The sequence below is a fragment of the Neolamprologus brichardi genome, chromosome 14 (genome assembly GCF_056152115.1).
Source record: "Neolamprologus brichardi isolate AB-2024 chromosome 14, ASM5615211v1, whole genome shotgun sequence".
Lineage (NCBI taxonomy): Eukaryota > Metazoa > Chordata > Actinopteri > Cichliformes > Cichlidae > Neolamprologus > Neolamprologus brichardi.
This window is the reverse complement of record NC_142117.1, coordinates 41747501-41767500: the sequence shown is the minus strand read 5'-3', so window position 1 is coordinate 41767500 and position 20000 is coordinate 41747501. Positions and strand designations below refer to the sequence as shown.

Sequence of the window (20000 nt, the reverse complement as noted above, 5' to 3'; positions counted from 1 at the left end):
CGTCTACAGTGTCTTCAGGACTTCTGATATCTTCTTCCCTCCTTACTGTCTTACACACAGTCAGGCTGATGTTTCTCTCATATGTCACGCTGCCCTGAGTCCAGCACACTTCTTGGTACAGTCCAGAGTCTGAGTGGGTCAGGTTGTTGAGAGTAAATGAAGGAGAACCATGAAATGTCTCAGGAAATGAGAGTCGTCCTGTCAGGTCTTCATGTACTGTGAAGTTTCTGTTCCAGGGGTCAGAGATGTTCCACAGGACCAGAGTATCTTCACCAACACGTCTGGAGGTGATGCAGGAGCTGTTTTGATCTGGGAGCTTGAACTGTAAAGACTCTCCTTCTTTTCTTGTGGCGATAAATTCTTCTGCATGAATGTTGCTGATGAGAGTGAACAGCAGGGAGAAGCAGAGCTGTGCGACTGCAGCCATCCTGCTCAGAGGTCTCGTGGTGAGTGTCGTACAAGCACTGACACTGCTCGCTTCATGAGCTTCCTGTTTGTGGTTGGAGGAGGAACGCCACTTCTTTATCACATCATCAAGGAACACTTTGAAGCATTTGGCTCGATATCAGTGCCGTATATCTGCTTTCACTCTTCACAGGCCAAAGTGTGGACACGGTTTTTTATACTTCGTTGCATGGGTCCAGGGGTATCAAACATGTGGCCTGGAGCACAGAACCGGCCAGTCACAGTGTCCAATCTGAACCATTACAAGTGAGATTATGTCAGCTTTACCACTGTCAGGGGTTGCTGAGTGGAGGCGAGGAAGTGACCCAAACGCAGGACTCGTGGATAGTTAGGTGAAGGTTGGTGTTTATTGCCGATTCAGTGAACAAACAGAACAGAGGTAGGAAATGGCTGGCTGGACGACTGACTGAATGAATGAAGGAAGGAAGGACGGACGGACGGACGGACGGACTGACTGACTGACTGACTGACTGACTGGCTGACTGACTGAATGGCTGGCTGACTGACTGACTGACTGACTGACTGACTGAATGGCTGGCTGACTGACTGACTGACGGACTGACTTACTGACTGACTGACTGACTGACTGACTGAATGGCTGGCTGACTGACTGACTGACGGACTGACTGGCTGACTGACTGACTGACTGACTGACTGGCTGACTGACTGGCTGACTGACTGACTGACTGACTGACTGACTGACTGACTGGCTGACTGACTGACTGGCTGACTGACTGACTTACTGACTGACTGACTGAATGGCTGACTGACTGACTGACTGACTGACTGAGTGACGGACTGACTTACTGACTGACTGACTGACTGACTGACGGACTGACTTACTGACTGACTGACTGAATGGCTGACTGACTGACTGACTGAATGAATGAATGAAGGAAGGAAGGACGGACGGACGGACTGACTGACTGACTGGCTGACTGACTGACTGAATGGCTGGCTGACTGACTGACTGACTGACTGACGGACTGACTGACTGAGTGACGGACTGACTGACTGAGTGACTGACTGAATGGCTGGCTGGCTGACTGACTGACTGACTGACTGACTGACTGACGGACTGACTGACTGACTGAATGGCTGGCTGGCTGAACGCAGGCGGAAACGACAACATAACATCAATGACACAACAGAGAACTGGTGAAACCGAGGAACTTAAATACACAGGTTGAATGATGACAATGATTGGAAACAGGTGAGTACAGGGCTGAACATAATCTGACTAATGACACGAGAGACAAGCTGACAGGGGAAAAACAGGAAGTGAAAACATTGATGTGGCAACATAACCTAAATGTGACAAAACTGAAAACACTGGGTCACCGACCCAGGAACCCTGACAGTACCCCCCCCTTCAAAGGCCCGCACCCGACGGCCAAAAGAGAAAAAGACCAGAACAGGGCGGGCGGAGGGGGCCCAGGACGGAGGGACGGAGTCCACACAGAGACAGTTCAGGTGGGCGGCCACGGAAACGAGACAGTACAGGTGGGCGGCCACGTGGCCCGTGGCCGAAACGAGACAGTTCAGGTGGGCGGCCACGTGGCCCGTGGCCGAAACGAGACAGTTCAGGTGGGCGGCCACGGAAACGAGACAGTTCAGGTGAGCGGCCGCGAGGAAGACGGCGGCTGAGCTGGTCCGGAGGGCGGCCGCGAGGAAGACGGCGGCGGCGGCCGCGAGGAAGACGGCGGCGGCGGCCACTGAGCAGGTCCGGAGGGCGGCCGCGAGGAAGACGGCGGCGGCCACTGAGCAGGTCCGGAGGGCGGCCACGCCGGCGATGATGTCCAGAACGTGGCTGGGGCGACGGCGTGATGGAGCCACAGCTTTAGGGCCAGCGGGCGCGGAAGCCCCTGGCTGGAGGGCGGCCGGGCCAGCGGGTGCGGAGGCCCCTGGCTAGAGGGCGGCCGGGCCAGCGGGCGCGGAGGCCCCTGGCTGGAGGGCGGCCGGGCCAGCGGGCGCGGAGGCCCCTGGCTGGAGAGCAGGAGGGCTCACAGCTGGCTCTGGGTGCTGTGGCTGCAGGTCCGGGAACTGAACAGGGTGGTGGATGAGTGACTGAACTACAGAAGACTGGACAACAGACTGGACAGACTGGAGGACGGGCGACCGGGAGGCAGGAGGCGACTGGACTGACTGGACAGACTGGACAGGGGGCGACTGGACTGACTGGACTGACTGGACTGACTGGGGGACAGGAGACTGGAGGACAGGAGGAGACTGGACTACAGGAGCAGACTGGAGAGCAGGCGAGTGAACTGACTGGAGTGGGGAAGCTAAGGGATTAACAGAGGTGGGCGAGGCTAATGGCTGAGCTAATGACTGGGTTACTGAAGGGGACAAAACTGCAGCCTGGGCTAATAAGGCTGGTGCCTGAGCAGGGGACACCTCAGCTAGCCTAACCAGTGATAGTGCAAGGGCGTGAAAAGCTGGATCAGGAGGTGGATGAAGAGGTGAAGTAGTAGGTGGACTGGTTAGCTCTTCCAAGCCTCCAGGGAGGTCAGGCTGGGTTGAGGCTGCCCTCAGCCTGGGCGCTGGGACAGGCACGGGAGGTAGCTGGACACCAGTCACCCCCACCCGGGAAACAAGAGCGGATGTGGAGGTAGACTGCGTCGCAGCTGCCTTCCTCCTGGGAGCTGGCACTGGTGTGGGTGTAGGCCGGGCCCTAGTCCTCTGAGGAGGTGAAACGGCTGAAGGGGAAGGCTGAATCTGGGCCGCCGTGCTGGTGGGAAATGGCTGAGTAATGGGTGTGGAGAAAGTGACTGGGTGTGTGCTACTTGCAGGTTTATTGGGGATTGGTCTGGTCTTTCTGCCACCACTATTTACAGTCTTTGGGGGAGCAGAGCAGAAAAAATCCTCCCAGTCTACATCGTCGTCCAGAAGGGAAACTCCCCATGAATCGGAGATGAGTCTATTAGTTATTTTAGGTGGAGAATCAAATGAGGAGGGTGGAAAATAGTCACTGGAACTCACCACCGGGAGTTGCTGTAAATAGTCCATGTTATGGCGGCGTGTGCGCTGCTTTTTCCGGTGTTGTGCCAAAAAGTGATTGTCTGCCAGAAACTGATTGCCGTCCGCGGGAGCGCGCGCAGCTGCTTAAAGCTGCAGCGCCCGGATTACTTGCGTTGCCAGCTACTTCCGTGCAACTGATATAAGAGGGGAGGGGGGGACAAACAAACATATTTATGCCTTTGTTATTAGGCAAAGGTATGCATTTATGGAACTTTAACGTTTCTTGTAACCGAATTATGACGCTTATCAGAAGGTTGCTTTCAGTGTGTAGTGCGGTCACGAATGACTACACGCATCACGATGGAATTTTAGTATGTCTACTCTCGTTGTTCATATTTTCATATTTGTTATAAGACTGTCGAATAATAGTTAAAACAATAAAGACCTATTGTGCCAGTATCACCATGACTCTTTCTTGTTTGTTCAGAATAACGACTGAGAACATGGCATTTTAGCGCTACCAAGAAGTGATTGTGGCCTATAACTTGTCACTGAAATAATATTTCGGCTTCAAACTTGTTGGATATATTCCAGAAGGGTCACATGTGATATATTATATCCCAAAAACTCTCCAAGAACAGCTGAATAACTTTTACAGGAACAATAAAACTGATAATATGCCATTTTCAGCCTGCCAAAAAGTGATTGTGGACTATAACTTGTCACTGAAATACTATTTCTGCTTCAAACTAGGCAGATGTCATTCAGAAGGGTCCTATGTGACATATTGTATCTCAAACGGTCCATTAGAACTGCTGAATAACTTTTAAAATAACATTAATACCGATAATATGTCATTTTCAGCCTGCCAAAAAGTGATTGTGGCCTATATTTTGAATTTGAATTTGAAATGTTTATTTCAGTCAACAACAACAGATTATAATTTTACATAAAAGTACTCAAACAGTAACTGAAAAAGGAATAGGCTGAAGCCTTGTGGCTTATACTTGTCCTATCCCTTACCCCCATAGAAATAATCAAATCCTTAACCAAGAAAATAAATAGCATTGATAAATAAGTTGTATAACAGTTTGAAAAGAAATCAATGATAAATCAAGAAATTAAGAAATTAAATCAACACAACCTTTTTTAACAAACCAAATTTCTATAACCTTGTATAATACTAATTTTTAAAATCTTCCTGAAGAATGACAAAGAAAAACACATCTTCAGTTCATCATTAAGTCCATTCCATAATTTCACTCCCAAAACTGACACACATCTATACTTAACATTGGTTCTCACTTTAGGCATTTCAAACTTATAAGACCCCCTCAAATCATATTTTCCATCTCTTAGTTGAAACATACTTAAAATACAAATTGGAACATTCTTTTTAATCACACGATATATAATTTCTAAAGTTTTAGAATATATAATGTCCATGAATTTTAACATAGATGATCCTACAAAAAACTGGTTGGTTGACTCCCTATATCCAACTTTATTTATTATTCTAATAGCTCTTTTTTGCAATTTAAATATTGAATCCAAATATGTTTTATATGTGTTCCCCCAAATTTCTGCACAGTAGGTCATATAAGGCAAACAAAGGGAAGTATACAATAAATAAAGGCAGTTTTTATTCAAAAAATCTCTTGTTTTATAAAGAATAGAAATAGACTTGGATAATTTCCGTTTCACATGTTCTATGTGGGGCTTCCAACAAAGTTTATCATCAATAATTACTCCTAAAAATTTTGTCTCATATACTCTTTCAATTTCCACATTATTTAAATTCAATTTTACTTTAATATTACTTTCACTACCTCCAAATAACATAAATTTTGTTTTACTTTCATTCAATGATAGTTTATTAAATACAAACCATCTATTTAACTTCATGAGTTCTGTTTCCACTGTTTTCAGTAATTTCTTTATGTCTTTTCCAGAGCAAAATAAGTTTGTATCATCAGCAAACATCACATATTTTAAAGTATCACTGGCTGTACAAATATCATTTATATAAAGTAAAAATAATTTAGGTCCCAAAACAGATCCTTGCGGAACTCCACAAGTTACTTTTCTAAGTTTAGATTTCATGTTATTAATACTCACATATTGGAACCTATTATTCAAGTAACTATTTAACCAAAATTGTACAACACCTCTTAAACCATACCTTTCACACTTCTGTAAAAGTAAAGAATGATCTATTGTATCAAAGGCTTTACGTAAATCAATAAACACACCTATTCCAAACTGTTTTTCATCCACAGCTGTTGTAATATTTTCAATAAATTCCATCACAGCTAGAGATGTTGAGCGATTTCTTCTAAACCCATACTGATGATCATTCAATAAATCATATTTATCAATAAAAGAATCTAGTTTGTTTGCAAATAGTTTTTCAAGAATCTTTGAAAACTGAGGCAGTAAAGATACCGGTCTATAGTTTGACACAATCTGTTTATCACCAGTTTTATATAGTGGGATCACTTTGGCAATTTTCATTTTATCTGGAAAAATTCCAGTTTGAAATGATTTGTTACAAATATATGTTAACGGTTGAAGGACACTATGAAGAACTTCTTTAATTAGCGACATGTCAAGGTCGTCACAATCCATGGATTTTTTACTCTTGAATTTACTCACCACTTCTACAATGTCACTCTCACAGACTCCACCAAGAAACATTGAGCTACATTTAGAAGAAGTAGAATCTACTTCATCATTTTCTCCTGTTACAGAAATCTCTTTTGCCAAGTTGGGACCTACATTAACAAAGTAATCATTAAATTCATTAACAATGCTCTCAGTATTCTCAATCACTACATTACCTCTTGTTACAATACGTGTTGGAGAACATATATTATGTTGATTTTTTATTATCCTATTTAATACACTCCAGGTAGCCTTAATATTACTTTTATGTTTTTGAAGCAGCTGTTCATAATATCTTTTCTTTTCATATCGCATAATAGATGTTAATTTATTTCGATATTTCTTATATTTGTCTTCATTTTCCTTTGTTCTATTTGTCAAAAAAATCCTATATAACCTATTTTTCTTTTTACATGCTCTTTCCAGGCCTTGTGTAAACCAAGGTTTTTTCTTTTTATAATTTCCAGAAAACTTTTTAATTGGACAATGGCTGTCATAGATTGACAAAAATATATCCAAAAATGCATTGTATGCATCATTAGTGTCTTCCACATAAACTTTTTGCCAGTCATAATTTTCTAAGTCTGTTTTAAAAGCTGCAATTTGTTCTGGTGTTTTTATTCTACCACTGTAATCAATTTTCTTTTCCTCTTGAAAATGAAGTTGATTGTTCATTTCAAACACTGAAAAGACAGGCAAGTGATCACTTACATCTGTGACTAACAGTCCACTATGTATCTTGCCGTCTATCTTATTGACAAAAATATTGTCGATCAAAGTGGCACTATCCATCGTTATTCTGCTCGGCTTTAGAATCAACGGATGGAATCCAAAACTAAACATTGTATCAATAAATTCTGAAGTCTTATTATGGTCGTTTACCTTCAATAGATCAATGTTAAAATCACCACAAAAAAAAGTCACCTTCTCCTTGTGTTTTTCTAATATTACAGAAATTTCTTTAGTAAACTGATCTATACAGGATGCAGGTGTACGATAAATGCAGCTAACTAATATGTTTTTCGATCTTTCAACCTGAATTTCAATGGTTAAACATTCCATCAAGTTATCAATCACAGCAGTCATATTGTTAACAACTTTACATTTAAGATATGAAAAAACAAACATAGCAACACCTCCTCCTCTTCTATTCTTCCTATTTTGCCAAAACATTTCATAGCCCTCTAGTCCATCTTGCAATTCTTTGTCGTCATTCAACCATGTTTCTGAAATTGCTACCACTGCAAACTTATTTTGGAATTGATCAAGATACGCTTTGATTTTAGAAAAATTACTGTAAAGACTCCGACTGTTAAAGTGGATTAATGAAAAACCTTTTAACTTGGGATCCAACTCTTCCCCATTATAATATTCACATGTCATATCAACATTCTGATAGAGGTGGATATCTGGATCAATACTATTGTCCAACTCATAAAATTTATAATCATAAGATCCAAAATATTCCATTTTTTGCCTTTTTTTTTTTTTTTGTTCACACATTCACATGCATAGTTATTTTTCTCACACTTATCAAATATTGTTCATATCACAGTTAGCAGCACAATTCTTTTCTACACTGAACTCTATTTCTTTTGTTTAAATCTCTCAAGATCTGCAATGTCTCTGACAACAATTACTTTAGCTTGTTCTGGTGTCCCATTAAGTCTTATGAATACCTTACAGTTCCTGGTCCAGGTATCTTGGATGTGCCTTTCCTTCTTCAATAGTCTTGCCTGTCGTGCAATTTCAGCATTTCTCTTGGTGAGATGCTCATTCACATATACGCCGGTTCCCTTTAACTTCTTTCCCATCTTTAACAGTTCAACTTTATATTTCCTGTTCACAAATCGTAGTATGATAGTTGGCATCTTGGTATGTTTTTGTGGAATAGTATGACATGCAGCTATGTTTTTGCTATCCAAAAGAATGTCTTTGTCTTTGAAAAACTGAATAACTTGCTGCTCAAGCAAATCCTTTTCAGCTCTTGGTGCATCTTCCCCCTCCTTGTCACCTGCTGTACTCCGTGCATAGGTGTAGTGATTTGTCTTTAGTCCAGAAATAATCACATCTTCCATTCTTGTATACTGCTCCAAATCTTCAACTCTTTTTTCCAGCTCTTCAATCTTCTTGTCTTTTTCCTTAATCACAATCTTCAGTTGTCTTACTTCTTCAATTAAGTCCAGTAGTCCTGCTTGCTGTTTCACCACCTTACTCAATTCCTCTGACATGAAGTTAAGAGACTTCTTAACTTCTTCAATATCTTCTGTTAGCCTCTTAGTTGTCATGTTTCTTGATCACCAATTTAAATTCTTAGAAGACAAAAATGAATTCCAGGCTCCAGGTAATCCAATAAGCCAGGTGTTACTTGTGGAGCACATGTGATGAAAAAAGGGACCCTAAACCTCAAAGTTTGTGGAAATACTCACACAAAATGAAGCAGAACTTCTTTGTGAAGATACAAGTCTTAACCAATCTTTTAGATGTTAAGTTCTTTTCATGATGTTTGTTGGATTGCTAAGAGTAACAAACTCAGTTTTCCCAATAAGCAGCCATCTTGGTTCTTCAAACCACCAATCAGCGTCATATCTTGTCACTGAAACAATGTTTCTGCTTCAAAATTGTTGGATATCATCCAGAAGGGTTATATGTGACATATTATATCCCAAACACTCTCCAAGAACTGTTGAATAACTTTTAAAAGAACATTAATACCAATAATATGCCATTTTTAGCCTGCCAAAAAGTGATTGTGGACTATAACTTGTCACTGAAATACTATTTCTGCTTCAAACTAGGCAGATGTCATTCAGAAGGGTCATATGTCAAATATTACATCTCAAACAGTCCATTAGAACTGCTGGATAACCTTTAAAGGAACATTAACATTGATAATATGCCATTTTCAGCCTGCCAAAAAGTGATTGTGGACTATATCTTGTCACTGAAACAATGTTTCTACTTCAAACTAGGCGGATGTCATTCAGAAGGGTCATATGTGACATATTATATCTCCACCAGTCCCTTAGAACTGCTGAATAACTTTTAAAGGAACAATAATACCCATAATATGCCATTTTTATGTTGCCAAAAAGTGATTGTGGACCATATCTTGTCACTGAAACAATGTTTCTGCTTCAAAATTGTTGGATATCATCCAGAAGGGTTATATGTGACATATTATATCCCAAACACTCTCCAAGAACTGTTGAATAACTTTTAAAAGAACATTAATACCAATAATATGCCATTTTTAGCCTGCCAAAAAGTGATTGTGGACTATAACTTGTCACTGAAATACTATTTCTGCTTCAAACTAGGCAGATGTCATTCAGAAGGGTCATATGTCAAATATTACATCTCAAACAGTCCATTAGAACTGCTGGATAACCTTTAAAGGAACATTAACATTGATAATATGCCATTTTCAGCCTGCCAAAAAGTGATTGTGGACTATATCTTGTCACTGAAACAATGTTTCTACTTCAAACTAGGCGGATGTCATTCAGAAGGGTCATATGTGACATATTATATCTCCACCAGTCCCTTAGAACTGCTGAATAACTTTTAAAGGAACAATAATACCCATAATATGCCATTTTTATGTTGCCAAAAAGTGATTGTGGACCATAACTTGTCACTGAAACAATATTTCTACTTCAAACTTGACTGATGTCATTCAGAAGGATCATATGTGACACATTCTGCTGAAAATTTAAATAAAGCCTTTATTGGACAGTGCATAAAATGTCAAATTTCAAATATAACACCAAATGGAAACAGCTGGGAGGAGATCTGCATAAACAAATTAGGAACAATAAGTAATAGGAAAGAGAAAACAAAAGGTAAAAAAATGTCATTCCAATACAGCACTTATTAATTGAAACGAAAACCAAAAAACAATAACAATAACATCCAATTAAAGAAGAAACCACCAATTTAAATAAACTAACAAATATACCAGAAACAGGGGGTATAGTGGAAGCTGAACACCAGTAAACCATGAAACAACATATATATTAATTCTTCTTAGGAAACAGGAAATAATTGAATAATCCTACAAACTAATTCAAATCAAAGCTGAATTTTAATGTTGTTAACAATACAGAAGCACACACAGCAACACAAACATAAATGAATGAATGAATAAATAAATAAATAAACAACAAATTAATATTATTGGAGACAACGATACATAACACACATTTCAAAGCCTTAGAAAAATTGCCAGAGAACCTAACTGTCTGACCAGCATGCTTCACAGACAAATTTGTTTTCTGTGCTCTTGCGGGGCTTCTTTGCACAGCCCCTGTGGTACCACCGTGGGCAAATGTCACAGCCAATCTGAATTAGACAAAACAAGGAAACACAAGTATTATGTTAATAGTTAATAAAGAAGTATTTAAATAACAATTTTGCAAAATACTCAGATCATAAAGCAGTCCACCATTCATTACAACTACAATAAGTCAGATGATGTATTCACATGGTCTGTGACATTTTTAAAATTATATTTTTGTTTTGTGATTTTTTTTTTTATCATCTTTTTAGACTGAATGGGCTATGGACACGTAAAACATAAGCATTTACCCATTCGGTGTCACCATCGTGGTTCCCACAATAGTGGCATAGGTCAGTCAGGTCATCTTCAACAACAAGAAGCAATTACTTTAATTTTAATAATAATGAACTCTGTTTGCATGACTACATAATAAGATTATAGCAATAAAAGAACAATGTTAAAAACACGTTCAATATAACAGTTTGTAGTTTACTATTTAATTTATATTTGTAATGACACCTGTATTCTCAAGAAGACATATTGCAATCTGTTGTCTCAGACTTGCAATACTTGAAGCAGAGTTCTCAAACTCTACTGGAACATCTTTTAAGATGCACTCTGCAAACTGTGAATAAAATATATAACAATGCAGTCATTATTTGAAGTAACATTTGCTATTCAAAAAATTGGAATCATATTTATTTTTAGAAAATCATAGTAAGTGCTTGTGTTGAACAAGAAAGAGGACACAAATGGAGACACTGGAAGAGACAGAGCAGAGACTAGAACCAAAAGCAAGTGATTTTATTAAGGCAGGTAAACATGAACAAAGCTCAAGCAAAGATGGAACAGGAGTAAGAACTAAAGTGGGAAAATAATTATAAAAACTGTTATGAAACTATGCTAAATAGGAACCAATTTAGACAACTATCACAGCTCCTTCCTGAAACATCCTTGCTGCAGGAAGCAGATCATTCATCCCAACAGCAGTTAAACTCTATAACTCCTCAATGATGATGTCATAATTCACTGGACTTTGTGGACATCCATGGTCAAAATTAATGCAAAATGCACCTTCTCTGTTTATGGAGGTGTGCAGGTATATATGTATGTATACATATGTATATTTATTGTCTACGTGTGTGTTCATGTACATGTCTATACGTATAGATATCTATTACTTCACAGGAACAGTAATGGTAGAATAGTTATGTTAAGCTATATAGTTTATGTCTTGGATATTTCCACAAGCACATCCATAAGCACATACTTTGTATGCTACCGTTGTATACAGTGTATTTTATATTTGTTTGTATTTATTGGTATTTTTGTATTTTCCTTCTGATACCTACTTTACCTACTTGATCTGAGGTAACGCAAAAATTTCACCATTGTGTGATCAATAAAGTCTTATCCTATCCTATCCTATCCTATCTTATGTTATCTTATCTATGATGACTACAATGAGTATTGTGATGAGACGTGAAGGTAAAATACACAGATGACTTGACAGCAAAACAAAGGAAGAAAAAGGTCTGAGATAAAGACAGGAGGTGATCATGGAAATTGGAAACATAGGGAAACAGCTAAATGAAATGAAAATTATGACATCACAGTAGAAGAGTAAAATTAAACACTAAGAAGAAAGAAGCACAGGACTGTCAAACTAAAACAGCAAGTATAACAACATGCAGACATAACACAAACCAACAAGGGAGGCTTGACAACATGAAACATACAGACAAGGAATACATGTCATATTAACTAAATGACAAGAACTGGCTTACACAATGGGCTATAGATGATAACATTAACTAACATAACACTCAAGTAGTTTCCTTCGGGATAAATAAAATATTAATCAATCAATCAATCAATCAATCAATCAAGTAATTCCTAACTGACTACTTACTTACTAACACAAGACTTAACATGTTTTTTATATAATATGAGAAATCGAAAATACAAGATTAATTCTAAGTCAAAGACAAAGCTTTATGCTAAATGTTCAGACATCGTAGCTGACATATGCATATACACTTACTGGACAATTTATTAGTTACACCTAAAAGGCTGCTCGTAAAGAGAAATACCTAATCACGTGCCAATCACATGGCAGACATGCATTGCGGCATGTAGACAAGGTCAAAATGAACTTCGGAGGTTGTCATTGACCATCAGCATGGGAAAAAAGTAGACTGAATTGAATTAGAGCGTAGCATTGTTGTTACTTGCAGATAGGCTGGTCTGAGCATTTGTGGAACTAATGATCTACTGAGATTTTCACACAAACATCTCACAACAGAATGGTTGCAAAAAAACAATTAATTTAGTGAGTGGCAGTTCTCCGGGACAAATTGTCTAGCTGATACATACCAGAGAATGCATTGACTGCTACAGCTGGTAGGGGGACTACATAAACACAACAAAACTGACCATTTACAACCAGGGATGGCAATAGAGCATCTTGCTCCAAGAACTGAGGAAGTTCTAAACGGAATTTGAAGTCCATGGACGGTTACATACTCAGAACATAAAATATTGAAAGCTGAAATCTTATAAACGTTTACTCTTACACCATGTAAGTAGTTATGAAGTTAATCTCATTGCCACTAACATATGGAAATTAATGTAAGTAATTGTGAAAAATATGTATATTTGATCATATAATTTATCATAATTTGTGGTCCAAGAGCTGGTCTTTATTGCTGCAGATTCTGCATGCTTTTTATTCATTATGTTTATTTCAGTCATGCTCTTACACATACCTTCAATACGTAGGCACCACATGAAGTTGCATCCTTCTGAATAGGATGAGGCAGTGTGTCACATGCCCATCTTGATGCATTAAGCCCTCTGTGTCTCATGAAAAATCTGAAAGACATATGTAGTAAGGATTAATAAGTTGTTCTGTATAAACGATTTACATGTTAAACCTAGACATGTAAGGTGCGTGTGGGGTTCTGGTACAAGCCAGGGGAAGGACATCCAGCGGACATCTTGGCCAAATTAGAAAAACAAAACACCAGTGTTGTTGACCAGAAGGTGGAAACTGTGCTACAGTTGGGTAAACAAGGCACAAGAACTTGCCTAACTACATAAACAGTCATACAGCGGGATACACAGAGGACAGCTACACAGGAGGAAATTACTAAATAATCTGGGAACCAAACATAATCCAACAACCCCAAAATATGACACTTTTCTCTATAGAATAAACTCAGGGTTACAAAGTGAGCTTTGAACATAAGCCATAATACAAAATCACAGGGACACAAGACAACTCAAAACACTTGGTCGATAGACCCAGGATCCCAACAAACTGTGTTTTTGATTAAATGAGGCATAACTTACAAATGTAATTACATAACTCATTTTAACATACTACATCAAAGACTTAAAAATAAACAGAATGTGTCAGCTTGTGTATATTTGGCAACATCCAGCAGCTCCAAAATGTGAGATGAGGATGCATTAGACAGATTATTTTAAAGATCATTGCAACTACTACAATTTTAAGGTAACTTATAATGTCACTTTCTGAGTTTTAAATGTTTTTCATCTACTGGATTTACATTGTGTTAACATATATGCAGAGACAAATTTACCTTGAAATGTCCTGGCATTGTTGGACTCTCCTTTTGCTTTCACCAAGTGGATCGAGAAACACGCTTCTCTTTTCTCCAGGTTTGATCACCTAAATGTTGAAGCACTAGAGTTACAAATAAATAAAATTGAAGATGTACTTGTGTCTCGCAAGGCACACTGAATGCACTACTTAATTTATGCTTGAACATAAGATCAAGATGGGTGAGAAATGAATTTTAAAAAGACATACAATGTCTTAGTAATATGCTCTTCTACATTGTGTCTCTTCTTAATTGCAAATGATTCTCCAATTGTCCAATTTGGAGAATGTTTTAAAATGTATTTATATTGTTCCTTTAATTGGTCACCCACTAGTCTATACACAAATGACCATGAAGTATGAAAAAATTATTACCACCAGCATCCAGTGATGCCCTTCATTGACAACTCCCAAAATATAGTTGTAGAAGAGTGGGTCAATCTGTAACACATTAAAAAACCAAGTTAAATAGACCCACCTCACTGATAATACATATTGCAAAGCTTTTAAGGACAACTTAATGACAGAATATTGTTTAATACCTTAATTTTTGGCTTATTCCGCTTCCATACCCGTGTCATTTCATACGTGTCAACCACAAATGCTCTTTCAGCACTGTCTTGGTTGAATTTGCTTACCAAGACAGTCAGATAAGCATTAATAACCTGGAATTACAACAAGAGATTCACAATAATTGATTTAAATTTTTAAATTCATTAAATAAAGTTAGTTATGCTACAAACATTTTTTTGTTGGAAACAGTAAGCATAAAAACAAAAAGAAAGAAATGTCACTTTACCTCACTTTCTAGTTCCCTTTGGGGAGCTGTATTGTAAATGTCATCAAAGAATATCTTGTATGGTCCGATTTTTGACAGGAGTACATACGTCTTATTTCCCTCCCACGCATCTGTCACATCTGTGAAGTGTTTCCAAAAAATAATGTTGTAGTTGGATGGACCGTAGAACAAAAAAATATCCCCCCCCAAAAAAAACAACAACAACAAAAAAAAAACAACAACACAAAAAACAACAACAACAACAACTCTAAATTGTTGTAAAATAATTCAGCTGACTATTTTTAGACATGATAAGAAGATAATATTAGATGAGTTTTAGTGTTCCTTCGGTTATTAGATGTCAGTTTGCACATTAAGTTAAATGTTTTATGAATATTTCAGAATGTCAGTTTGTTTGAGTCCAATGTCCCAGAAACACTCAGGTGCTCACTGAGCAATCTCTTGAGGCCAACACTCAGAAAGTAAAACAGTCGTTGGCTGAGCCTTTGTGGGAACATTTATCGTCTGTGCTGAACCCGGAGACGCTACACCACAAGCAATGTCCATACATAAGAAGCAACCACCATTTAATTTCACAAACTGCTTACTTAAATAATTCAGGACCCAATTTAAAACTACCCCTTTGACACCATAACGTTCCAGTTTTCTTATTAATATATTGTGATCTATAGTGTCAAATGCCTTTGTCAAGTCTTTGAATAACCCAGCCACATATTGCTTTTTGTCTATGGAATTTGTGATGTATTCTATTGAATTCTGCTTGATCCGTACTCTCAGTGAGTAGTTTATGTTTATCTATAAATTTTTCCAGCTGGTTGTTAAACAGTTTTTCAAGAATTTCTGAGAATTGTAAACGGTTTTATAATAGCCTTACTATATCTTTTAACCACTATCATATCAATATCAATTGGGTTCCGGCATGAGTGAACGCTGGCGCGCCTGGCTACCGCTACTCATCGCCGGCGGAGCTCCACTACCACCAAGACATCACTTTCCAGCCTCGCCGGAGATACATCCATCGCGGGTCCCGCAGGATTTTCCATAACTCCAATGGAACTAAATCGTTTTGGTCTGCTACTCGCCGCCCTCGCAGGAACCCTGATCGGGTTGTCAACCACCGATCTCTAGCCCACCTGCCCAGGGCGCCGACCGCGATTAGCAAAAAAGAAAATACTCCACTCAGTTTCGGTCTTCTAAACATTCGCTCACTGACAAATAAGGGGCCTCTCATCCAAGACCTCCTATCTGACCGTAAGTTTGACTTTTTCTGCTAAACTGAAACCTGGCAACAACCTGATGACTTTTCTCAGCTAAATGAGTCCACTCCTCTGGCTCCTGTAAAAACCCACTCTGTTTCCTTTGCTCCCTGGTTTACCTCTGACCTCCGAGCTTTGAAGGCCAAAGCTCGGCAGCTAGAGCGTAAATATAAGAAATCTGCTTTAACTGTTGATTCAGAAATCTATAAATACCATGTACTTCAGTATAAAGACTCCATCAGCAAGGCCAAACAAAGTTTCTACTCTGGTATTATCAGGTCTTATTAGGGTAATGCAAGGACTCTGTTTTCAGTTCCCAACAAACTAATTCAACCCCCCAACGCTTTACCACCACACTTCTATTCCTCTGAAACCTGCAACTCCTTGATGCTGTTCTGGACTACAAAAATGAATAACATCCACCAGCAACTCAGATCAAATGTTGTGTCAACCTCCTCTCCAGAACCTTTTCTCCTTTTTGAGCCGTTTTCCACTTTTCATCTTCCCGATTTATCCGATATTTTCGAGTTCATATGTAAATCAAAGCCTGCCAAATTTACTTTTAGATCTGAGCTCAGCCTTTGACACCATCTCTCACTCTGTACTTCTAAGCAGACTTTCCTCTCTCAGCATCTCCGACACACCGCTCGCCTGGTTTCAATCATATCTCCTCGACTGCTGCCAGTTTATTCAACTAAGATCATTCCGCTCTCGTCTATTGCCCGTCACCTCTGGTGTACCTCAAGACTCAGTTTTAGGCCCTCTTCATAACATACATCCTCCCTCTAGGTACCATTTTCTGCAAATTTGATCTTCAGTTTCACTGTTTTGCTGATGACACCCAGTTATACCTCTCTTGCAAACCTGATTCCTCCCTCCCACCTTCCTCCCTTTCAGAATGTCTATCCGAGTTAAAATCCTGGTTTATCTCTAATTTTCTCAAGCTCAACGAGGATAAAACTGAAATCCTTCTTATTGATACCAAATCCAACCTTTTGAAGGTGAACCATTTCTCACTCACCATCGATAACTCCACAGTTTTCCCTTCTCCTCAGGTTAAGAGCCTTGGTGTCATCCTAGACAGTTCACTATCCCTTAAATCTCACATCAATAATCTCACCCATTCTGCCTACTTCCATCTACGCAACATTAACAGATTGCTTCCTTCTCTTTCCACCCAGTCTACATCCATTCTTGTCCACAGTCTTGTTACCTCCTGTATTGACTACTGCAATTCTCTTTTGCATGGTCTCCCCCAAAAATTCCCCCATAAGCTTCAACTGGTTCCGAACTCTTCTGCTCGCATTATCACCAGAACCCCTCCTACCAGCACATCACCCCTGTTCTTCAGGAACTTCACTGGCTCCCTGTGAAATTCCGGATAATATTCAAACTTCTGCTCACCTTCAAGGCCCTTCATAACCTCGCTCCTCCTTACCTTTCTGACCTGTTAAGCAGTACCTGTTCTGCCCGTTCACTCTGATCTTCTTCTATCCAGCTTGCTGTACCTTCTTTCCGCCTCACCACCATGGGAAGCAGAGCTTTCAGCTGCTCTGCTCCCAGACTGTGGAGCTCTCTACCCCCAAATATAAGAAACATTGGTTCTCTCCCCCAGTTTAAATCCCAACTCAAAACCCATCAGTTCAAATCTGCATATTCACTGTGAATCCACTGTTAGTTAATTTTATCCTGTGCTTTTTGTTTTATTGTTCTTATTTTGACATTGTTTTATTATGTTTTGATCCTATTGTAAAGTGTCCTTGGGTGACTTGAAAGGCGCTCATAAATAAAATTTATTATTATTAATATCAGTACAATCCAAAGATTGCCACAACCTCCATATTATATTCTTCACGGTCATTACAAATTAAATACTTGGGATAGTTCTCTTGTCCAGCCCCACGTTTTATAACACTGTTCAGTATATCCCATAAACTTTTAATATTATTTCTATTTATATCTAATTGCTTCTTATGGTATTCCTTTTTACTATATTTAAGTATATTAATTAACTTATTAACTTATTATATCTTTTGTATCTGATTTCAGCATCTTCAGTTCTCTTTCTTAAGAAATCTCTGTATAGAGCATTTTTCTTTATAGATGCATTTTGCAGACCTTTTCTTATCCATGGACAGCCCATATATTTATGTTTCCTACTATATTGCTTTATTGGATTTTGGATTTTATTTCAGTTTCACACTTTTTTGCATTAAATCCTGTCCAAATACAACACGTGCCTGTTCCTTGGAGGAAGTGATGCAGGAGAGAGTTTAGCTGGCTGTGAATCTCAATATAGGACACTGGGTCACATTGGGTGCAACAGTACAGTGAAATCATAGCACTCTGCGAGGGACGTCGAGTGACAGTTCTACTCCAACATGGAGAAATCACAGGCTGAAGGTCAAAACGACGAGGAAACAAGGTCCACTCGCTCAAGAAGGTCCTCAAAGTCTTCAGGAAAACTGACTGTTAGATCATCTGCAGCATGTTCAAGCAGGTCATCAGCATCAACCCGAGCCAGTATGGCAGCAGCGCGGGCACAAGCAGAAGCTCAAGCAGCAAAAGCCAGATTAGCTTACGCTGAGAAGGAGATGAACATTAAAGTAGAAAAGGCCCGCCTAGAAGCAACTCTGGATGTAATCAACCTCCAAAAGGAAGCAGATGCAGCCTTGGCTAAAGCAGAGGTAATGGAGTCAGCAGCAGCTCAATTTGACAAAGCTGAATCAGGAGAAGAGTGGCCATTGTCACCCCTACAAGTAACCCCAGAGCAAAAAGTGAGTGAATACATAAATAAACACAGCCACACTGACCTGGCTCCAGACATTACATCTCACCATGACGACAGTAAATATCAGAATGAAGAATCCAAACAACCAGTAATGTACACACCTCTTTGTCCCAAACAAGAGCCAGTGCAGCACTCATTCATGCCACAAGATGGGGCAGAGAGACGACTACAAAGAGATGTAAGTCCACAGACTCTCCACGATGCATTACAACTGCAGCACGGATTTTTTTTTTTTTTTGTCATTTGTTTTTTATTGATTAGCATTCAAATATCTCAGTGAAGACAGAACAAAGATTTACCACAAAGCAAGAAAGCATGAGACAAGGCTAATCAAAAGGTATTGGCTGAAGCATTTGCTTATTACGCCAACCCTTTTAACAAAAGATCTTTTAGCATGCAGCTCCTGTACACAGGGCTCGAAGCAAATAATAAAATTCAATTCAATTCAATTCAATTTCATTTATATAGCGCCAAATCACAACAAATGTCGCCTCAAGGCGCTTCATAGATACAGAGAAAAGCCCAACAATCATATGACCCCCTATGAGCAAGCACTTTGGCGACAGTGGGAAGGAAAAACTCCCTTTTAACAGGAAGAAACCTCCGGCAGAACCAGGCTCAGGGAGGGGCGGGGCCATCTGCTGCGACCGGTTGGGGTGAGAGAAGGCAAACAAAGCAAAAACAAAACAAACAAACAAACAAACAAGAAAAAAACAAAAAACTTTCCACCTTAGTAAGTAACTACATCAAAGCAAAAGAATCAAGAGGTTTTTTTGTTTTTTGTTTTTTGTTTTTTTTTCTCTTTCTTCTTGATATATATATTTTTCTAATACTCTATTTTTAAACATATTTTTAAACAAGGAAAATGAACTACACCTTTTTAAATCACTGTCATAACTATTCCACAGGTTAACTCCTCTAACAGAAACACATCTCTGCTTTATATTTGTCCTTATCTTGTTTTTTTTAAAGAAATCTGTTCCCCTTAAGTCATATTGACTCTCTCTGACTTTGAACAGCTTCTTAGTACTGGGGCAAAGCAAGTTATTTTGTGCTTTATACATTATCTGTGCCATTTTATATTCAACTAAATCATAAAATTTCAGGGTATTCAGATTAATAAACAAAATGTTAGTTGGTTGTATATAGTTTGA

At 39.1% G+C, this 20000-nt stretch overlaps 1 protein-coding gene across 1 annotated transcript; it reads right to left on the bottom strand.

The window, feature by feature from the left end:
- Window positions 1–10156: 10156 nt before the first annotated feature.
- Window positions 10157–14595, bottom strand: LOC148099790 (uncharacterized). The gene is made up of 7 exons (XM_087850531.1): window positions 14543–14595; window positions 14376–14441; window positions 13981–14069; window positions 13141–13246; window positions 10892–10997; window positions 10681–10736; window positions 10157–10434 (listed from the first exon to the last, which is right to left on the bottom strand). Exons 1-7 carry the CDS (start codon window positions 14579–14581, stop codon window positions 10327–10329), a joined length of 570 nt encoding a protein of 189 aa, XP_087706657.1. The 5' UTR covers window positions 14582–14595; the 3' UTR covers window positions 10157–10326.
- Between the last annotated feature and the right edge of the window lie 5405 nt (window positions 14596–20000).